This window comes from Lepus europaeus, chromosome 18 (genome assembly GCF_033115175.1).
Source record: "Lepus europaeus isolate LE1 chromosome 18, mLepTim1.pri, whole genome shotgun sequence".
NCBI lineage: Eukaryota > Metazoa > Chordata > Mammalia > Lagomorpha > Leporidae > Lepus > Lepus europaeus.
Window position 1 is genome coordinate 17759822 of NC_084844.1, and position 21500 is coordinate 17781321.

The 21500-nt window shown below is 61.1% G+C and overlaps 1 protein-coding gene across 1 annotated transcript; it reads left to right on the top strand.

Annotated features, from left to right (window-relative positions):
- Positions 1–388: 388 nt before the first annotated feature.
- WNT9B (Wnt family member 9B) lies at positions 389–18792 on the top strand. Its single transcript, XM_062175046.1, has 4 exons — positions 389–762; positions 15463–15719; positions 16967–17232; positions 18319–18792. The coding sequence occupies exons 1-4, from the start codon at positions 389–391 to the stop codon at positions 18790–18792; spliced, it is 1371 nt and encodes a 456-aa protein (XP_062031030.1).
- Positions 18793–21500: the final 2708 nt, after the last annotated feature.

Here is a 21500-nt window from a genome sequence, read left to right on the forward strand (position 1 = left end):
GGAGGAGAGATTGCGCGTCCCTCCGCCCGCCCGGGTTAGGGACCCCACGCCCGCCTCTCCAGGCCGAAGTGGAGGGGGGGGACGGGGGCGGGCGCGGCGCCAGGTGAGCTCTCACCTGGAGCGCGTGGGAGGGGGGGCGGGGGGGCGGGGCGGGGGCGGGCGCGGGGCGGCGGCCCCTCCCGCGACGGGGCGGGGCGAGGACAGCGGGGCCAATGGGGCCGGGGGCTCGGCGCCCCGGGCTCGGCGGGTGCCGCCCGCGCCGCACCCTCCCCGATCGGCCCCCGCCCCGCACCCCCGGCGGGTTTAAAGCCCCGCGGGCGGCTGGTGGCGGCGCTGCGAGCGCCGAGCGGCGCGAGGAGATGCTAGAGGGCGCCGCGCCGCCGGCACCATGCGCCCCCCGGCCGCGCGGGCCCTGGCCGCGCTCTGCCTGCTGGCGCTGCCCGCCGCTGCCGCCACCGCCGCCTACTTCGGGTCAGTGCCCGCCGCACCCCCGGCCCGGCCCCTGCCCGTCTCCCGCGTTCCCTGGCCCCAGAGAGGTCTCGAACTCCGCCCCTCCGCCCTGCGGGACTCAGCCCCCTTCGTGGTTCGAGGTCGCGCCGCGAGCTTGGTCTGGGGCGTCCGGGGCTCAGAGCCGATCGTACCTTCTAGCGTCCGAGAGTCACCGCGCCGGGGGTCAGCCCTGCCCGAGCTCCCGAACTCTGCGCGCGCCTTGGCCCCCATTCTGCCCGTCCAGGCGTCGGCCGCGCGCTCGGACGCCCTCGGGTGCCCTGTCTGCCCCATCCCGGGCTCCGTCGGCTGCGGTCCTTGGCTCGAACCCCTTCCCCACCCTCCGCCGACGCCCGGCGGAGCGCAGGCCCACGGGACTGGGTGGATGGGTAGTGGCGGTGGGTCTTCGCCGAGGCGCTGGCATCCGAGGGCAGACCCTGGCGATGTGCGCGGAGACGCCGGCGGACCCCGCGCGCTGCGCAGCCGGAGCGAGAAGGACCAGGCGAGGGAGAGGGGCGCCGGGACAGGTCTGCGGCTGAGTGGGAGATCTCGGCTGGAGTGACCCCAGGAAGGGAGTGGGGCGGGAGCCAGGAGGGGGAACGGCGGCGAGGGCTACAGGGCAGCTGTTTCCGTCCCTCCTTGTCTGACCCTGGATTGCAGGGGCTGGGCGTGGGGGTGGTCGTGGTGGCAGCCAGCACGGCGAAGGCGCCTTCCTGCCCTCCGCCCAAAGCCGGCTGCACGGACGGATAGGCTGTTAGGTTAGCCCTTGCCTGTTTCGGATCTTCACCCCAAGTCAGTTTACAGCCTAACTACAACCCCAGGCGAGAGCGCTCTGGGTGCTGCTCTTCGAGGGGTGTGTCAGCCGCTGCAGGATTCCAGGCCGTGGGCTAATTTCCAGGTCATGACCCCTGGTTCAAAGGTGCCTTGGCTGTGGGCAATGGTCTGCCCAGAAAGTGTGGGGGCGGGGAGGAATCAGCCCAGACCCCACCTCTGGGCTCAGCTTGTGGGTGACCTGGGAAGACTACTCGGTGTGTGGGCCTCAGTTTCCCCTATTGTACCAAGAGGCCATGTTTGGTATGACTGAACCTAGTGGTCCTCCCCCAAAGCCCAGCCCCGTACTAGCGTGGGTCTTGGCGGAGTCGTTTAACCGCTCTGGTGCCCCTCTCTCCTCTGTTAAATGTGGTATCAGGGCCTGTTTCATCCGAGTACCGGGTTGGGTCACGCCTAGCGCCGAGTAAGTGCTCAACTAACCTTGTGACAACGGGTGTGGCTCAAGAAGTAGTTGATGGCCCAGCTCCTTGGGTTTCTGAGCTGGAACAGGGGGCAGGGGAGAAATGGCACCTACATCCTCTTGGACACTGGCTAGTTTGCACAACTCCTGTTCCTTTGGGTTTGCAGTGGGAGATGGGAGTGAGGTGTGGGGGTGGGATTCCAGGAGATCTGGGGCACCCTGGCTGGCGTGTTGGAAGGGACACGTCTCAGCAGTGCACGGGGTTCGACTCTGGGGCTGAGTGAGGGATAGCCTTGGAAATGGGAGGGGAGATGGCCAAGTGGGCCTGGGTGAGGGCCAGGAGGCCTGAGTACTGGAGCCCTCTCTCCCAGATGGGAGCCCATCTGGGCAGAGCCAACACAGCCTGCTCGAGTGGCCATCACCCTGGGTTGGGGGGCATGACCCACACTTGGCCCAAAATCTAGAATTCGGGCCTCACGCAGCGAGGTGTGGTCTCAGAGAACAGAGGGGTTCAGCGGGAGCTGGTCACTGAGGAAAGCCTCTGGGGACTCGGGGGACCAGGCTTCCCCGTGTCCGCCGGAGTCCACTGTCTGGAATTCACGCACACTTTAGTGAGAAGTGGACCGTGTGCTTCCCTCTTCCCCAGGTCATTTCCACCCGAAGTCTCTTTTCCGATTGTAACACGACTTTGCATTGCAACAAGAGGGCAGGTGACGCAGCCGATCCTCTAGGAGCCTGGAAATGGCAGGAGTGACCCCCAGGAGCCCTGGCCCAACCCGCTGCTTCTTTTTTTTTTTTTTTTTTTTTTTTTTGACAGGCAGTGGACAGTGAGAGAGAGACAGAGAGAAAGGTCTTCCTTTTGCCGTTGGTTCACCCTCCAATGGCCGCCACGGTAGCGCGCTGCGGCGGGCGCACCGCGCTGATCCGATAGCAGGAGCCAGGTGCTTCTCCTGGTCTCCCATGGGGTGCAGGGCCCAAGCACTTGGGCCATCCTCCACTGCACTCCCTGGCCACAGCAGAGAGCTGGCCTGGAAGAGGGGCAACCGGGACAGGATCGGTGCCCCGACCGGGACTAGAACCCGGTGTGCCGGCACCCAACCCGCTGCTTCTTGCGGGTCCTGTGTTAGTCCCCCATTTTGCAGATGAGTCACCCCCGCCCGCGGCACAGAGAGCAGCAGGTGTTTCTGCCACACTGGCACGAGCCTTAGCCTGGCTCTGCTGATGGCGACCGTGGGTAATCATTCATATCAAATTTACAATTCGCCTGCTCTCATCTGCTCCTCAGAGCTGCTCCTGAGCCGTGGAGGGCGGGCGCACGCCGTTCCCACAAGGAGGCCGAGGGTCAGAATGGCTCCGTGAGTCACCCATGACACACAGTGAATTATGAGGGATGCAGGAAAGAATCCAGGTCCTGCCTCCTGTCTGGGTCCTCCCCCTACAGCCAACAGCCTGTGTGACCTGGGGGTGGGGGGCAGCAGCTGCAGAGCGGCTCCAGGGTGGGTCACTCTTTCAGGCCACTTGGCATGGCAGGGCACGTGCAGCCGTGACGTCTCCCCTGCCCTCAGCAGTGAGACAGGATGCACTGTCCTGCTGGCCTGGTAGGTGGGCTTCATGGTGACCATGGGACACAGGGCGGGACAGAGGTCAGGGCCAAGTTTGTCACGACTCTGGAACTTTCTCTGTGGTCCTGAGCCAACTCACTTGTCTCCAGGGTTATGTTTCTAAGGTTCCCTAACCCTCCCTGGCCAGGCCCTGACAGAGTCTGACTTCTCGCGAGCCCCTGGTTTGGGATTTGGGCCAGGGGCTCTGCAGAGGCTAACGTCTGGGGTGCTTCCTGAATGACGAGCCGGGCACGAGCCAGGCCTCATCGCCCACTCTAGTCCTCATGCCAGCCCGGCAGCTCTGTATCTGGAAATGGCTCCTGCGACTGCGATTTTTAAAATCGTGACTGGCTCTTGGCAGTGTTTCTGACGTGTGACTCCGCCTGGGTCGAATTTCTTCTCAAGGGATAGTGCACCAATGTTTCTGAAAGCACAGACTTTAGAGTTCTGGGTTTGAAACCCGGCTTTGCTGGCTGCTGGCTATGGGGCTTTGGGCAAATGTCTTAACCTCGCTGAGCTGTGGGTGATGCGGGCCCCAGCCTCAAGATGTGAGGCTTGATTGAGACAGCGGATGAAGGGCCTGACACAGACTAAGTGGTCAGAACAGGTTTGCTCCGGGTGGTTTTGGGCTCCTAACCAGGTGCCCGGGCTGCAGACATATCATCACTGTAGCTTCATTTTTAAATTTTTTTTTTCCCAAATCATGGTTACATACCAGAACACGCATGAGCGCACAGCAGGTTTTTGCAAATGTATACACCTGTGTGACACATTTGCATGCCCAGCCACACTTCCACCCTCCCGGAGGACCCCTTGTGCCTCTTTGCAGTCACCCCTGCAGCCCCCGCGCCGGCACCAGCCCACCTCCCCCCTCTGCCTTCTCCGTTAGTCTGGCCTGTCTTAGAAGTTCACATAAGCGGCCTCTTACAGGACAGGGCCTTTTGTGCCTGGACCCTTGTGCTCAACGTAACATTCCTGAGATTCACCCATATCGTGACGGATCCCCGTAGCTCATTCCTCTTCCTTTCAAAGTCGTAGTCCAGTGTGTAGGATTGCCGATCCACTCACGAACTGATACGCATCTGGGGTGTTTCTAGTTTTAGCCTCCCAAATAAAGCTAATGGAAGCATTCATATGCCTCTCTCCCTGCTTTTTTTTTTTTTTTTAATATTTATTTATTTACTTGAAAGGCAGAGTTAAAGAGAGGAGAGACAGAGAGAGGTCTTCCATCTGCTGGTTCACTCCCCAATTGGCCACAATGGCTAGGGCGGAGTCAGCCCAAAGCCAGGAGCCTGGATCACCGCCTGGGTCTCCCATGGGTGCAGGGACTCAAGCACTTGGGCCGTTTCCTGCTGCCTTCTCAGGCACGTTAGCAGGAGGCTGGATCAGAAGTGGGGCACGCAGGACTCCAACCTATTCTCATATGTGAGAGTGCCAGTCGCTTCATATTCCTGTCCACCATTGTCAGTCTTAATCTGTGGCCATTTTCATGAGTACATATTGTTATCTCATTGTGGTTTTCATCTTAATTTCCCCATTAACAGACGGTGTGTTGAACATTTTTTTCTTGTACTTATCAGTCATTTGAATGTCTTTGGCATTGGGTTGTCTTGTTATAGAACTCGAAGGTTTTTAATAGAGTTTGGATACAAGCCTTTATCAGAAGTCCTGGCAGTGTTCCATCCCTGTCTCTCTCTTGCCTTCTTTTCTGATTGGTGACTTGGTCAGCAGACATTTCTAATTCTGATGGAGTCCAACGCATCAACTTCTTGTATGTTCTGTGCTTTTTTGGTGTTTTATCCAAGAAGTCTGTACCTATCCCAAAGTTAGGAAGATTTCCTCCTAAATTTTCTTCTAGTAGCATCATAGTTTTAGCTTTCATACATAGGTCCCGGATTCACTGTGAGTTAATTAGTGTGTATGGTGTGGATAGGCACTTGTCCCAGTGCCGTTTGTTGAGAAGATGACCCTTTATCCACTGTCGTCATTGTTCCAAATCAACGCATCCACTGCGTGTGAATCTTCTCCTGAACTCTCTATCCTGTCCCATTAATCTACATGTCTGACCTCATACCAACACCACTCAGCCTTAGTTACTGTAGCTTTACCGTAAGCCTTGGAAATAAGTACCGTACATTTTCTAACTTTGTATTTCTTTTTCAAAATAATTTTGGTTGTTCAGGTCCTTTGCATTTTAGTATCAACTTGTTGGTATGCACACGAAAGCCTGCTGGGATTCGGGCTGGGATTTCCGTGAGCCTATGCATAGATTTATGGAAGGCTGGCATTCTGACAACACCGAGCGTGCAGACTGGGATCAGGCCACAGCTCTCTATTTAGGGACCTTAACATTTCCCTCAGCAGTGTTTGGTAGTTTTTGGTGTTCAGATCTTGCAAAAATTGTTTTCAGATTATTCCTAAGTGTTTAATATATTTGGATGGTATTAGTTCTATTATATATATTATATATGTATATGTATGCATATATATGTATATATATATAAAGAAATTGAGAAAAACAGGATTGGAGGGAAGAAATGTTACTGCTTTGCAGAATGGAGTGAAAGCCAGACTCCATGGAGGACTGCCGTGTTTGGGAAGGAATTTAGGTGGGGGCCTGTCCCTGGCTGGGCCATGGCCTCTACCTGACAGCTGGGATCCAGAGTTGCCCTCAGGGTCAAAGCAGCCCCTCGCCAGGTGATGGTGAATTTTCTATGGCTGAGGAGAGGACAGAGAGGGAAAGACATGGGGCAGGGGACCCCTGGCCTGGAATCTCCTAGGAAAACAGAGCTGGTGCCTTTGAGGTGATGTGTTCAGGTAGGTGTTGGGCTCAGGGGGAGGTGGGCCAGGTGCTGAGAGGATGATGTGTCCCCACACTCTGTGTCAGCCTGAGCAGGCCGGGAGATGGACCCAGGTCCCGGGATGGTGTCGGGAGCACTGAGCTCGGGGTCGCATAGATCCGCATTCCAGTCCTCCACCTGCCACTTACGAAGAGATTCAGAGTCGGCCAGGTCTCCCATCTGTCTCGTAGGGTTCCTGAGAGAGTTAAATAACTGAACGGAAAATTGCCAAAATGCCATCCATATATAAGAAGCCCAAGAGATCCAGGGTTCTGCCTCAGATCATCTCAGGTTAAGGAGAATCTTTGGTGACATGTGTCCCTTCCCTGTGGCATTTTGCTCCCCGGCACCGTCCAATCCTGTGCTCCGCATTTTGTGTGCATCAGCTCGTCACCATGGTGACGACCGAGGAGGCGGGTGCCGGTGTGGTCATTCCCATTTGCTGGTGAATGGAGGAAAGCTCAGAGAAGCCAGGAGCCTTGCCCAAAGCCACACAGCTGGTGGCTGGCAGCACTGCGATCTGAATTCTCGACCGTCCAAATCCAGAGCCAGCCTCTTCCTTCTCGCCTTGCGCTGCCTGCAGAGCCCAGCCTGAGGCTGCCTCCCCGGAGCAGCTCGGTGTCCACCCCCCCCCACCAAGCCTCCCACCCCGTTGTCCACGGTCTTCCCTTGGCTTGGGCCCCAGGGCTTCCTGCACCGTACATCCTGAACTCTCGGCTTGCTATACAAGTGGCGCTTGTGTCTCCCGTCCACTCGTGGCTGCCTTTACGCACAGGGCATGGGGTCCTGCTGCAGGCGGAGCCTGTCCACGCCCCTCGTGTTGCCGTGGTCTGCAGTGGATGTCCTCGCCTCCCCGCCCACCGCTGGCCTTTTTGCTCCCCCGACCCCTCCCTGCGTGCCCATCACAGCTGCCCCCTCACCTGCTGCTTCCGCTTGGCTCTCCTGGGCTCACGCGACTTCCCCAAGGCCTGGCCAGCCCTGCGCCACGCCCTGGCCCCCATCAGAAAGGGAAAGGAGAGCAACAGCCCCCCTATCAGACTGCAGGAGTCACCGCAGGGGCCGGTGTTTCAGGGGCGTTTGGTGTCACAGAGATGAGCTGGGGGTCAGGCCCAGGACCACTCACTGGACAGATGAAGACTGAAGCGGGGGGTGCTTCTTAAAGAGCCAGGAGAGACTTGCTCAGTCCTGGAAACTCCAGCGAGGCTGCCTGTAGGGCAAGCCCAGCCGGCTTGCATCTCTTGATGTTGCAATCCCTTCGAGGCCAGATGCACCCAAAGCTTCCCACGGCTTAGAGAGGTAACAGGACACAGATGGCAGGCATAACGTGAGGTCCCCAGGAAGGGCTGGGCAGCACCCCATCATCAGATGCCTTGCGCACTGTTTTGCAGGAAAACACACACAGGTTGGGAGAAATAAAGACGATAATATCCTCACTTTGGTTCAGGTCAGGGCTCGCTGTGTTCTCCACAACTGGACAACAGAGTGGTAGCTTCCTGAGCTTCCTGGAGCTTGGAAGTGCAGATAAAACTAAGAACCTGGGCTGGCGCCGTGGCTCACTAGACTAATCCTCTGCCTGCGGTGCCGGCACACCAGGTTCTAGTCCTGGTTGGGGTGCTGGATTCTGTCCTGGTTGCTCCTCTTCCAGTCCAGCTCTCTGCTGTGGCCCGAGAAGGCAGTGGAGGATGGCCCAAGTGCTTGGGCCCTGCACCTGCATGGGAGACCAGGAGAAGCACCTGGCTCCTGGCTTCGGATCAGAGCGGTGTGCCGGCTGCAGCGCGCCGGCCGCAGCGGCCATTGGAGGGTGAACCAACGGTAAAGGGAGACCTTTCTCTCTGTCTCTCTCTCTCTCACTGTCCACTCTGCCTGTCAAAACAAAACAAACAAACAAAAAAAAAACAACTAAGAACCTGGTTCAGCTTTCAGCCCGAGTCACCTCGAGTGGCTGCATCACCGACAGCTGTGTGTGCAAGCTGCATTTTAAAGAAAGATTGGGCCAACTTCTCGGTAGCAAAGGGAGGTTTGGGTGAGAGTCAGAGGGGACCAGTCTGGCTCTCAAAGTAGGGTACCCCACGGAGGCTGTGCACTCAGAGGACCCAGGGTCTAACTGACCAGGGCCAGGTCTGTACTGCAAGAGAGCAGTTTGCGGGCTGGAGAGGGCATGGCCTCAGGCTGGCTCCTCCATAGCCACGCCCCCCAGCCCAGCCCAGCCCTGTTTGGGCAAGTTTTGGGGAGCTGTAGGTGGTGGCCATTGAAGCCTGGAGGTTAGGTGACAGCCAGCAGGGTAGGCCATGAAGAGGCTGCGGGAGAGCCCCAAAAATGGCTACCGTGGCTTGTATCGGGCACAGTTGGTTAAGTGCAGGCACCCCACATCTTAGCGCCAGTTTGAGTCCCAGCTACTCCACTTCACGTCCGATCCAGCTTCCTGCTAATGCACTTGAGAAGGCAGCAGAGGATGGCCCAAGTGCTTGGGCCACTGCACCCCCGCGGGAGACCCGGATGGAGTTCCTGGCTCCTGGCTGTGGCTTAGCGCAGCTCTGGCTGTTGCAGCCATGTGGGAAGTGAACCAGCAGGTGGAAGATCTCTCTCTCCCTCCCTCTCTTTCTGTTGCTCTGCCTTTCAAATAAACAGATAATTGCAGTGTCTGTGCAAGCTTCCATGGGTCTCCTGAGAGCTTCCGGACTGGGAGAGGCTCTCAGACAGCGGTTATTGAGGGGAGAGAGGTGTGGAGGTTGGGCTGCGTGAGCTTGGCAGGAGGGGGAGGAGTGGACCTGCCTGGCCTGAAGAGGGGCCCCCGCTGCAGCCCCGGCTGGCTCTGCATCCAGGTCGGCCGAGGTGGGGTGTTGCTCTGCTCCTGCCCACGAGGACCCGGCTCCCCTCCCGAGGGAGCCCTCTCCCGGCTTCATCCGTGCCCGGGGCCTCCGCAGGTGCACCCAGGGGCTGGCTCCTCCATCCGCTTGGGAGGTTCCTGCTGCCCCTGCAGCCCAGAGGAGGGGGCGCAGAGGCAGGGAGGCCACTCCTGGGGCCTGCAGGACAGATGGGACGTGGACTCTGGGCGGTCTCTGCAGCCCACGGGACCATCTGCATCACAGAGTGACCACACTCACAGCATCCCCAGCCCGAGCCTGCCTCGCCTCGCCATGGGGAAGACCAGAGCCTGGGGGCCTGGGAGGGTCTGTGGTTCCCTGTCCCAGCTGGATAACTTGCTCAGAGTCAGGAAGCCCAGGAGCCAGCCTCCCGTGGTGGGGGCGGAGCTGGGATGGTGGGGCCCTCACTGGAGCCGCTGGCCTATCCCTGAGATCCCTACCCCTGACCCCTGCAGCTGCTGGAAGGAACTTGTCTTTAGGGATCCCAGTCCCCTCTTCCCTGCTCCCTCTCAGCCCCACACCAGGCTCCCCCACGCCACTGCCAGGGTCCCACACTATCCTCTTTGATTTTCCCTCTGTCTCGCAAAGAATGTTCTCAGTTGCTGCTATTGTATCAGCCACTCACACTTTAATAAGAATAGGTGGGTCCCTTTTGGCTGAAAGGAAACTGAGAACAGCAGCCTTTGATCAGAGGGCGTCCACCTCTAGGGCTGTCCAGGGGATCCGAAGAGCCCCGAAGGCTCCCTTCGCCTAAAGCCGGCCTGGCTGTGTTCCCGCCCACTCCGACCTGTGCTGTGACAATGGCTTGGTGGCAGCAATTAGGAGACACGGGGCACAGTCCCAGCCTTGCCACTAAGTCAGCGGTCCACCTTGGACAATAAAAACCTGAACGTCCGGGGCACCAGACTGGTAAGAGCAGAGACCCGCACAGGAGGCACACCTTGGACTTCTTCCCCCCTCCCAGCCCCCAGCCTCTGCCAGGCAGAATCTCAGAGGGCGACAGGAATGGCAGGATCTGGACTTAGCCAGGGGCCTGGGGGAGGGACCCATGGTCCCAGACGTGGACAGGCCTGGGGTGGGGGGTAGGGGAAAAATCCTACACAGGTGTGGCCGCCGAGCTACCCGACCCTTGCAAGCCAGGGACCGGGGCTTCCTCTTCGGGCTTCAGTCTTAGCCTAAGGAGAGGCAGAGAGAGGAAATAGGGCGAACTGTTCCCGCACAGATGGGGCACGGGCCGCGCTCCCAACAGCCCGGCGTGTGGAGATGCGGGGCGCCGTGTGGAGCTGCGGGGCGCCGTCGCTGAAGCCTCCCGGTCCGGCAGACAGGAAGCGGAGCCGCCTGGGAGAGAAAAGCCCACAGCTGGGCCGGGCTCGGGACCAGGCGCCGGCGTGAGAGCTGCCGAGGGCAGGCAGCGGGATCGGGGTGGGGGAGCCCAGCGTGGTCCAGGAGGCCAAAGCCCGGGCGCCCTGCTGGAGGAGGCGGAGGAGGGAGGGGAGGATTCGAGGCTTGGGGTCGACGCGGGGAGGGGAGCGACGCCTGGCCGTCGTGAAGCCGCGCTCTCTGAAGGCTGAGCGCCCGGACCGGCGTGGCCGCGGTGGGGAGCCCCTAGTCGGGGAGCGGAGGGCGTGGGCCGGGGTGTGCGGGCGCGCATGTGCAGGGGGCTCGGCGAGGCCGCGACGTTGGAGATGAAAGCACAAAGGGCTCACTTACCATGCAAATGGCCCCGGCGCGGAAGCCGGTTATCGGCGCATCTAATGGGGTAGTGCGGGCGCCGACGCCCCAGGCAGCGCAAGACTTTCCTGGTTCCCAGGCAGCTGCTGGTGGCCGGCGTGGCCCTGGTGCCAGGCGCAGCTCCTGGCCCCTCCAGCCAAGAGTCCAGACACGCCGACACTGCCCGGTGCCCTGGAAATCCCCGCCTCGTCCTGGGTGGAGAGAGGGTCCTGGAAGCAGGGAGCTGGGGGCACCCCCAGGTGCCTGACCTCCAGACAGTGCGGAGGGGGAGCTTCCTCCTGCCTGCCCCACCTCCAGGCAGGGCGGCCCTGGCTGAGGTCCGGCTCTCCCCCAGACCGAGCCAGGAGCTCTGCTCTGGCTGCCTGAGCCGAGCCAGCCCTGTTCAGATAGTTTTCTCCCTCCGCCTTGGAGTCTCGGGGGAGTTGGGGGGTGGGGTGGGGAGACTCCTGTTCCCTCCAGACTGAGTCTTTGGGGGGCTGTGTCCCAGCACCCAGTACACAGTAGGCGTTTAATAATGACAAACAACGAGTTCACCAGCGGCAGGGTAAACCCGTGACCCAAGCCTGCCAGGGAGGTGCTGGTGCCTGCGTTTGCAAAGAAGGTGGAAAGAAGCAGAGCGCCTTGGCCACAGCAGCACAGCTAAGAGACGAAGGTGGGACTTGAACCCTGGCGCTGTGTCTCCTGTTGAGCTCTCCCATGAGCCCTTGCATACTTGTTGGATGGAATGGGCTGGGGGTAGGGGGATGGACATTCCTGCATAGCTGGGACTAGATTCCCAAGGCCAGAACAGCTTGGGGGCAGGAGGTGGTGACTGTTGAAGGGGGGTGTCCCCTGGGGCGTCCCTGGGCTCTGGGGACAAAAGGCTTCTGCTTCCTTCAAGGTCGGCCTCATGGGGCCGGGTTAGCCACAGCCATGGTCGAGGTGAGCGCCGGGCAGTGAGGAAGGCTGTGGGGAAGCGAGGGCCAGGCGTGGACAGAGGCGCTCTGGGGGTGAGGGGCTGGGTGTGGTGCCATCCTCAGAGGCACCCTGGCATTCATCACCAGAGAGGAGGAGGTGGCTGGGATGCCCTGGGCCGGCGGCATCTTGTTGTGTGGGGGTGGGGTATGGGCTGGAAACTGGCTCCCCGGGGGTTGCTGCTTTCCTATCGGCCTGGGTGAGCCCAGCTGGGGGAGTGGAGGTCCCAGGTGGTTCCGGAGCACTTGGGCCGGGCAGAAGCCCAAGGAACAGCTGCCCCCCAGCCCAGAAGAAAAATTAGCAAGCCCTGAGGTTGTGCCCCTCTGCCCTGTAGTTCCGAATGCTGGTCACTTGCTTGGCTGATAGCATCTCATCGGCTATGGGGCAGTGTCTTCTGGGGCCCCAGCATCGTGGTGCAGTGGGTTAGGCCACTCTGTGCAACAGCAGCATCCCGTATCAGACTGCCAGTTTGAGCGCTGGCTGCTCTGCTTCCGATCCGGCTTCCTGCTGACATGCCTGGGGAGCAGCCGATGATGGCCCAAGTGCTTGGGTCCCTGCCGCCACGTGGCCTCCACGTGCCTCTTACCCCCGTGGGCTCAGCTAACATGTGGGCAATTGAGAGTTCACGGTGGGACCCTGCCATGGGGTCCTGAGGCCTGGAAGCCAGAGCGTGGTTTCTTTCAGAGAGGAGAATCAGGCCAGCTGACCCCTGACTGGGCTGGCGCATTCTGAGGTCCAGAAAGAAACCTGCCCTGGCAGATGCCCTGGGTGGGCACTCGTAGGAGAATTCGCTAGCACTACCTAGGGAAATCTATTGCTCATTTCCTCAGTTTGATGTCATGGCACCACTTCTTCAGTCTGCAAGGTAGAAAGCAAATAAAAGGCAACTAGGTCCGGAGGTCCCCCCAGCTGTCCTCTGAGGCCCCGTGGGGACCCCTGAGGCGGTGCCAGGGAATCTTCTTTGGGAGCAGAGCTGGGTGGACCAGGGCCCAGCGTAGCCTCAGACCTGTGTGCGGTTGACTGCCTTTCCTGGCCATTAATCACCACTTAGTGCCATTACCGCTAATAAAATTAACCGACTTTATACTGGACTCCTGGAGCCATCAATCTCAGGGTCTATTACAGGAAACTGAGAGCAACAGAGAGCTGGAGTGCAAGTGGAGCAGCCAGGACTCGAATCGCACCCATTTGGGACGCCAGGCCACAGGCAGGGGCTTAGCCTAGTGCGCCACAGCGCCGCCCTTGTGTGCTCTCTTAATTCACTGTCCAGATTCCAGGGACAGGGCCGAGGGGGTCATGTGATCACCATCAGTCCAATCAACAAAGCAGGGCAGTGAGGTCGTGCTGTATGAAATGAGTGACAGGGACCCCATGGTCACCACATAGATAGAAGAAACAGGTGGGCAGCCGCCCCAACTGCCATCCACAATAGCCGTTTAAAGGGCTTAGTAGCAAGTATGGTAAAATGCACATGTAATGTGACAAATATCATGTTGATGTGTTGTGTAATAGGACCAATGATGATAGGATGGCAGTAGCTCCTTTCAAAATAGCATTTGGCCGGCGCTGTGGCTCACTAGGCTAATCCTCCACCTGCGGCGCCGGCACACCGGGTTCTGTCCTGGTTGCCCCTCTTCCAGGCCAGCTCTCTGCTGTGGCCAGGGAGTGCAGTGGAGGATGGCCCAAGTGCTTGGGCCCTGCACCCACATGGTAGACCAGGAGAAACACCTGGCTCCTGGCTTCAGACCAGCGTGGTGCGCCGGCCACAGCGGCCATTGTGGGGTGAACCAACAGAAAAGGAAGACCTTTCTCTCTGTCTCTCTCTCTCTCACTGTCCACTCTGCCTGTCCCCCCCCCCAAAAAAAATATATATATATATATAGCATTTGACACAGGCCTGGAGAGATGCGCAGCCCCATTGGCCAAAGTTCCTGTCACTCCTGCTTGTTCTCCCATCTGTCCATCAGCTTCTCCAGGGGAGGTCCTAGTGTCTAAGGCCCGGAGGTTGTGTGAGCAGAAGCTGCCCCTGAGCCCGGCCCCTGGCAGGGGAGGAGGACATGTGAGAGCCCGAGGGATGCAGCCGCCTGGCTGCCCTCCGCTGCCCTCCTTGGCCTCAGGGGACGCTGGTTCTGCCCTGGACCTGCCGGGGGTCAAGTTCTGAGGGTTTCCTGCCAGGCTGCAGGGAGGAGTTTGGGTGTAGGCCTGGTGGACTGGAAATTCACCCATTTGCCCCCAGATTAATGATTAACAGGCCCCTGCCCTCACCCTGTCTGGGAGGGGAGCCCAAGGCCAGGCCGGCCCAGCGGAGCCCGATAACATCAGTCTCAGCTCGGAGGGTTCCGAGATACGCGCCACACCGGGCTGGCTGCACCTGACAGGCTGGCGGTCCATGGGCGCTTTCTGGGGGCACCTGGGGCCAGGCCAGGCCCCACACCCTCGGGGGAGCCTTCCTGCTGCTAGGGCAGGCAGAGAGGGCGTGGCACGCAGCCAGATGTCCTGGCTAAGGCAGGTGGCTGCAACCAGAACTATGTCCTCCTTGGCTCAGTCCCACGAGGGCCCCCCGGCCTCTGAGGGCTCTTGTCCTCACCGGTGGCACAGGGGTCTCCGTGGCGGATGCCACACCTGAGCAGGGGCCCAGAGAGCCTTTGCCTGCCTCCTCCTTTGCCCCTTTCCCCCCTGCGAGGCTGGCATGTTCCAGAAAGAGGCTGCCTTCCCTGGCCCGGGCCCTGGAAGGGTGTGAGTGCCCCCGCCCCCCACCCCGCACACACTGCGGGCATGTGGCGTGGAAGAGGAAGAGATGTGGACCAGTGCAGGGTTCTCAGACTGCTGGGGGGGTGGGGTCTGACTCCAGAGCTCCCGCTGTTCTTGCGTGAGCTGGGCCTGTCACTCACAAACCCTTTGTGCGGATGGAAGACAGACTCTGCCTGGTTAGGAGGAGAAGCCTGGGAAACCCCAGTGTGCACCCTGGCCCGCCATCCTCCCAGCAAGCCTAGGAGGGCTGCAGGGCTGCCCTGTGCACTGGCCAGAGAAAACCAGGCCTTGCCATTGCCCAGCTAGGAAGCGGCAGAGTCAGGCCTAGACTCGGCAGAACGGGTGGGCTTCCGATAGGGAGAGCCAAAGCCCGGCCTCGTGGCCTGGTGGGAATCCAGCTTCCTCCCTTCACGGACTGCCCTCCCTGCTTCTTCCCCCGGGGTTCCCCAAGCAACTATCAGCACCAGGCACCCGGCGGACGGGGGCTGGAGGTCTCTCTGGGTGGCCGAATGGGCCCGGTTGGCTTTGGGGTTACCTGGGCAGCAGTGCCATGTGAGGGAGGGAGGGGTATCGGGGTCTCCCCGGGTGTCTGCCTGTGTCTCCGGCCCCTCTTGGGCAGGCGGCTCCTGGGTGCAAGCCCAGCCCATACCACATGCGTGTTTCCCAAACGTCCCTGCTCACAGACGCTGCCCAGGGGGATGCGGTCAGTATGCTGATTCCCAGGCCCCGCACCAAACCAACAGAATCAGCATGGCCAAGTGTGGGTCCTGGGAACCCAGCAACCTGGGGGCTAGGGTGGGCAAGGAGAGCAGAGACTGATGTGGTAACAGCCTTGAGGCTCTGCACCAATCCTTGTCCAAGTGCCTTAGCTTCCCACGCTGTAAAAAGGGGATGCAACCCCTGAGGCCCCAGGAAGCGTCCCCCATCCCCAGGGCTCTGCACCCTTGGTCCGCACCCACTGTGTCCCCCGAGGCTCACTCCCTCCCTCCTCCCATCCCTTCCAGCTTGACGGGGCGCGAGGTCCTGACGCCCTTCCCCGGCCTGGGCACCGCGGCGGCCCCGGCGCAGGGGGGCGCCCACCTGAAGCAGTGCGACCTGCTGAAGCTGTCCCGCCGGCAGAAGCAGCTGTGCCGGCGCGAGCCCGGCCTGGCAGAGACCCTGCGGGACGCCGCGCGCCTCGGCCTGCTCGAGTGCCAGTTCCAGTTCCGGCAGGAGCGCTGGAACTGCAGCCTGGAGGGGAGGACCGGGCTGCTCAAGAGAGGTGGGACCCAGGGCTGGGTCGGCAGGGAGCCCAGGCTTATGAGGGCCTGTGGAAGGCCAGGGTGGGGAGGCAGAGAGCTAGGAAGACCCCAGAAAGGAGGAGACGCAAGCCCACTCTGGGAGCCCGCTGATGAGACGGTAGTCCCCTGTCACCTCCCTCTGCCTCCTCCACGCGCCCACATGCACACGCACATACATGCACACACATGAAACAAAGTGCAAGCACATGCAAGGGAAGCCAAGAGGTAAGAACTGGCCAGACCGCACAAAGCCGCTGATGCTTCGTTCACTCATTCCCCTGTCTCGGCTCATCGCGTCTGTGGATCCATCACTCCCTCCTTTCCTTCCCGTTCCCGCCCAGCTCCCTCGCTTCCTCCTGTGCCCCTCCACACCTCCACCCACCCATCTGCTCAGCATCTGGGGGAGCGGGGCTCATAGTGAGCCAGACACTGTGCTGGATGCTGGGGGACAGAGCTGGACAGGTGCCCTCTGCCCACGGCAAGCACACTGTCCAGGCACCACATCGCGAGGAAGGGGCAGCGATGGGGGCTGTCACAGAAGGGCAGAGATGGTGATGGGGGCGGCGGGGACAGCCGGCCCCCGCCACAGCAGGGAGAGGGCTGCGGCTGGGCTGATGGCTTGCTTCTGTGTCTCCAAGTGTCGCCAGCAGCACAGGTACACTGGAGAGCAGGTGGGAGGAAGGGCCATGGGAGGCCGGATGTGGGCCCAGCCTCAACTGAGCGCAGCGATGGTCCTGGAAGTGGGGGCGGGGTGGGGGATGGTCAGTCTGGGACAAGTCAGGCAGGAGAGCCAAGGCCACTCTGTCACTGGCCAGCCACACAGCGGCAGCAGCAGGAAGTACCTCTCAGGGGGAGGGGGTCTGGGAAATGGGTTGGTCCCACTCGGCACATGTGCATGGGAAGTCGTCGAGGCTGCTTAGCCCCGGCTCTGCCCCCGCCCGTTGCCTGGGTCACTTCTCCTGAATCCTCCATGTGCTCTCAGTGAGGACAAGACGGTGGCCCTGTCCTGCTGCCCTCTGGGAGCCTGGAGGTTCCCTTTACACAACAGTGGTGGCCTGAGTGGCAGGGAGGGTGACAAGGACGCTTGCCTAGAGCCCTGTCCTCAGTTCATAACCCCTCGCCCTGCACTCCATGCCCCACCCCTGCCCCCCAGAGGGTGGTGCATGGCCTCTGACCTTCCTCCCCTCCCTTCCTCCCTCTCGATCCCTGCCGCGGGTGCCCGGCACAGGCTTCAAGGAGACGGCCTTCCTGTACGCAGTGTCCTCGGCCGCCCTCACCCACGCGCTGGCCCGGGCCTGCAGCGCTGGGCGCATGGAGCGCTGCACCTGCGATGACTCCCCGGGGCTGCAGAGCCGGCAGGCCTGGCAGTGGGGCGTGTGTGGCGACAACCTCAAGTACAGCACCAAGTTCCTGAGCAATTTCCTGGGACCCAAGAGAGGCAGCAAGGACCTGCGGGCACGGGTGGATGCCCACAACACCCACGTGGGCATCAAGGTGAGCACGTTTCCCACTGCCCAAGGTGCCCTCCACAGCCAGGGAGCCAGGTCTGCGGGGGACCCGCACCCTGCTCCCCAACACACACGCAGAGCCATTCGGGGATGAGCTGAGTTCCTTCAACCAGCATTCCCTGGCCATCTGCGCTGGACCGCTGCTGGCTGCCAGAGATGCAGCAGAAGCAGCCAGGGCCCTGGGCACCCTCAGGGGCTGGGCAGCAGGAGGAGCCCGGCTTGGGGCCAAGCCTCGGGAAGCAGGAACGTGTTTGGGCAGGGGTCCTGATTCTTTTTTTTTAAGGTTTATTTATTATTAATTTGAAAGGCAGAGTAACAGAGAGGCAGAGGCAGAAAGAGAGAGAGAGGTCTTCCATCCACTGGTTCACTCCCAACATGGCCACAACAGCCGGAGCTGTGCTGATCCAAAGCCAGGAGCCAAGAGCTTCTTCCAGGTCTCCCACACGGGTGCAGGGGCCCAAGCACTTGGACCATCCTCTACTGCTTTCCCAGGCCATAGCAGAGAGCTAGATTGGAAGAGAAGCAGCTAGGACTTGAACTGGTGCCCATATGGACGCCAGCACTGCCAGGCAGCAGCTTTACCCGCTATGCCACAGCACCGGCCCCTGGGGTCTCGATTCAGCTGCACCTGCTGAGGGTCCTAGAAGCCAACTTCCTTTGAAAGCTTTGATCTTGGGCAACCCCGGCCCCTCCCACACTGCATGAATGGAGGAGGCCCAGAGAGGGGAGGGACTTAGCTAAAGTCACACAGCAGTGGAAGAACTGGGGAACAAAAGTACTGAAGAGTGTTGGGGTGAGAAGGCTGGGAGAGGCCAGCGTTCCAGTTCTTCAGGAATTGAGTTCTGTGTTCTGTGGTGGGTTGTGTAGATCAGAGCTCCTGTGTTCTGTTGCACAGATTGTCTACTCCACAAGAACTCCAGGTCAAGGGGAGGAGCTGGGGCACAGATGGGTCCACAGTGCTGTCCCCAGGGCAGGCACACTAGCCCAGGGCTGCCTCTGCCTGCTTCCTACCTCCAGGGTGGCCCCTGGGCCCTGGGCTCTGACCACGCCTCCCTCCTGCCTCTCCCCTCAGGCTGTGAAGAGTGGCCTCAGGACCACGTGTAAGTGCCATGGCGTGTCGGGCTCCTGTGCGGTGCGCACCTGCTGGAAGCAGCTTGCCCCGTTCCGCGAGACGGGCGAGGTGCTGAAGCTGCGCTATGACTCGGCTGTCAAGGTGTCCAGCGCCACCAACGAGGCCTTGGGCCGCCTGGAGCTCTGGGCCTCCTCCAAGCCAGGCAGCCCCGCCAAGGGCCTGGCCCCCCGGCCCGGGGACCTGGTCTACCTGGAAGACTCGCCCAGCTTCTGCCGGCCCAGCAAGTACTCTCCCGGCACGGCGGGCAGGGTGTGCTCCCGGGAGGCCAGCTGCGGCAGCCTGTGCTGCGGGCGGGGCTACGACACGCAGAGTCGCCTGGTGGCCTTCTCCTGCCACTGCCAGGTGCAGTGGTGCTGCTACGTGGAGTGCCAGCAGTGCGTGCAGGAGGAGCTGGTGTACACCTGTAAGCACTAGGCCTGCTGCCCAGGCAGCCGACCAGGCGCGGCCAGGGCTGCCTTTGGTGCCTGTCCAGCAGCCCCACCGGGCGGGTATGCCCGGCACTCACACACACACCGAGGGACGTGCCAATGCCCGTGAGTGGGCAGCTCACCGTTCCTGGCCAGCTTTTTGCCCACGATCCCAGCAGTCAGCAAAGGGAAGCCAAGCCCCATCCCTGAAGCAAGGGTCCCCAACCTCATTGAGAACTTGGAGCCAGAGGCAGGAGTGGAAGGGAAAGCGAAGGAGATAAGGGAGACCACAAGGAGGGTAGGACTGAGGTTCCGGGGGTGGGGGCTCTCCCGGGGACGCATGCTGGCAGGTGCACTTTTGGGCTGATGACAGGAGCCAAGGTGGGTGCAGCTGGTACGGGGCGGTTTAGCGCCCAGCCCTGCTCCAGTTGCAGGGAGCTCTGGGTGCCCCACACCTCCTCTACCCCTGTGGCTCCCCTTCCCCTGTGATGGGCAGAAAGGCCAGGGGGAAGGAGCTGCTTATATGGAGAAAGGAAAACTGGGCCTGAGGGGACCCCAGCCAGATTCGTGCCTAGAAACCCTAGGTTAAATGAGCCCGCACTGAGGCCTTGCTCCTGTCTTGGAGTTACCCACAATAAGGCCAGCCGTGGAGGGAGCACAGTGGGGAGAGCCAGTCCCCAGGGTGTGCAGGGAGAGGGCCACCTCCCCCGGCTTTCCCAGTCCAGAGAAGGAGGACAGTCTCCCGGCACCCAGCAGGCAGGGGCCAAGCTCAGCTTCTCAGCCTGCTCTGGGGTCTGCTCCGTGGCTGAAGTCTGCCCGGGCTGGGGGACCCCCGCTGCGGCTGGGGTTCGTGCTGAGAGGCGGTGGGCTCTTCAGTCAGAAGCGACTGCTCCTCTAACGCGGGCCTGGCCCTGGCTGCAGCTGTCCGGCGTTGAGCCTCGGCCGAGCCCGGCGCCTCGGAGGCCCCTTATTTCCCAGCAGCCCTTACCTTGTCCTCATGTGGGCTCCAACCTGAGGACTGGAAGTGACTTCGCAACCTTCCTCAGCTCCCGTGGCTGTTTCCTGTGCCACCTGCCAGGGCCACGTGCGGGAGGGGGAGAGCGACACACAGAGGTGGCCCCGCCTGGGCTGGGCACAGGGCCCCGCTGAGCAGCACACGCCTCTCTGGCACTGGACAGAGGCTGCGCCGGGGTCACTTTGCTGTGTGCTTGCCCAGAGCAGGGCCCGAGGCCAGCCGGGAGGAAGTGACCTTCTCCGGGAAGCCCCTGGCTGCTTGGCCGGCCCTGCCGCGCCCTCTGTCAGCTTCCGTTCTCACTGAACCCGGTGGTGCTGACCCTCGGCTTGAACAGGAAACTCCAGCCTCGCCGAGGGCTCGAAACCTCGTCCGTGGCAGCTCTGGGGGCAGGGAGGAGCTGCCCTGGCTCTGGTGGGTCAGGCCTGGGGCATCTGGAGGACCTTGGATGACCGGGGCTCAGCACAGGAGGAGACCCCTCTCACTCGACTGCCTGTGCTCACCCAAGTGGCTGGTGGGAGAAGAGTCAAGGACTGCTTTTCTAGATAATTCTACGTTCTTGCTGCCTGGACACTCTCTCTCTGCTTCTCTGGGACCCCCAGCTCTGCCTCCACCCTGGCTCAGCTCTGGGCAGAAGGCAGTAGAGGCCTCATGGGCAGGAGGAGGGGCTTGGGGGCAACTTGGGAGCCTGGGCTCCCTGATCCCACAGCATGCGGTCTGCACCCCGACTCCATGGCCAGCAGAGCCCAGCAGCAGGTTCGGGGGGGCCCTCAGCTCATGGGGCCCTCTCTGCGAAGCCCTCTCCCTCCCCGCCCCCACTCTGCTCCCACCCTTCCTCCTCCAGTCACCCCCAGGGATCCCTTACAGCCCTGCTGGGTCCCCTGGGGACCAGAGTGGCCACGGACCCCTCCCTCTACAGCTTTAAGGGAAATTCTCACAGGGTATTTTGTCTACCTCACATATATAGTTTTTAGGGCAAAAGAGAATAATTTATACAGCTAAGCTAAATGGGAAAGTATTTATGTTATTTATATAGTTTCTATATTTCACGGGCAGCACATATAGGGGTATGTGTTGCCCGGGAGCCATCTGTCTGGGGAGATTTGACCCGGGCCCCCTGGAGTCCCCGCTGAGCTAGACACAGGCAGGTGGGGCGGAGCCTGGGTCTCGGAGCCGGGTGCCCTCTTTGCTGGGCTGTGGAGATGCTGTGCTCCGACAGGAGAGCTTTGCTGGGGGTGATCCTGACCGCACGGGGAGGGGGGCACCTGGCCTGTGGGGAGCACTTTCAGGACTCAGAAATGCTCTGTGCCTCTTGTGTCGGTCGCTTCCTCCATAGCCCCAGCGAGGCCGGTGGGGAGGGGGGCGGTGCGGAGATGGGAGGGCTGTGCTCGAAGCCACACTGAAGAGATGTATTCCGGGACTGTTTGCAGACCACCTGCAAAGCTGGGCACTACAGGAGCTGACCTCCCTCCATCCCAGTGTCTCAGGGAAGTGGCTTCTTCCCTGACCCGCTGGATCCAGGTGGCCAGTGGGCGTTTCCGCCTAGCGGGGTCCCTGGCTCTTCGGGGACTGGGACTGTGAGGGACCCGGAGAGATAAGGATGGCGTGGACAGCCCTGCCCACATGGCCCCAGGCAGTTGGGCGAGGGTGCCCAGCTCCTGTTCGCTCTTATTCATGGTTTTCTCTCGAGGAATGAGTCATTC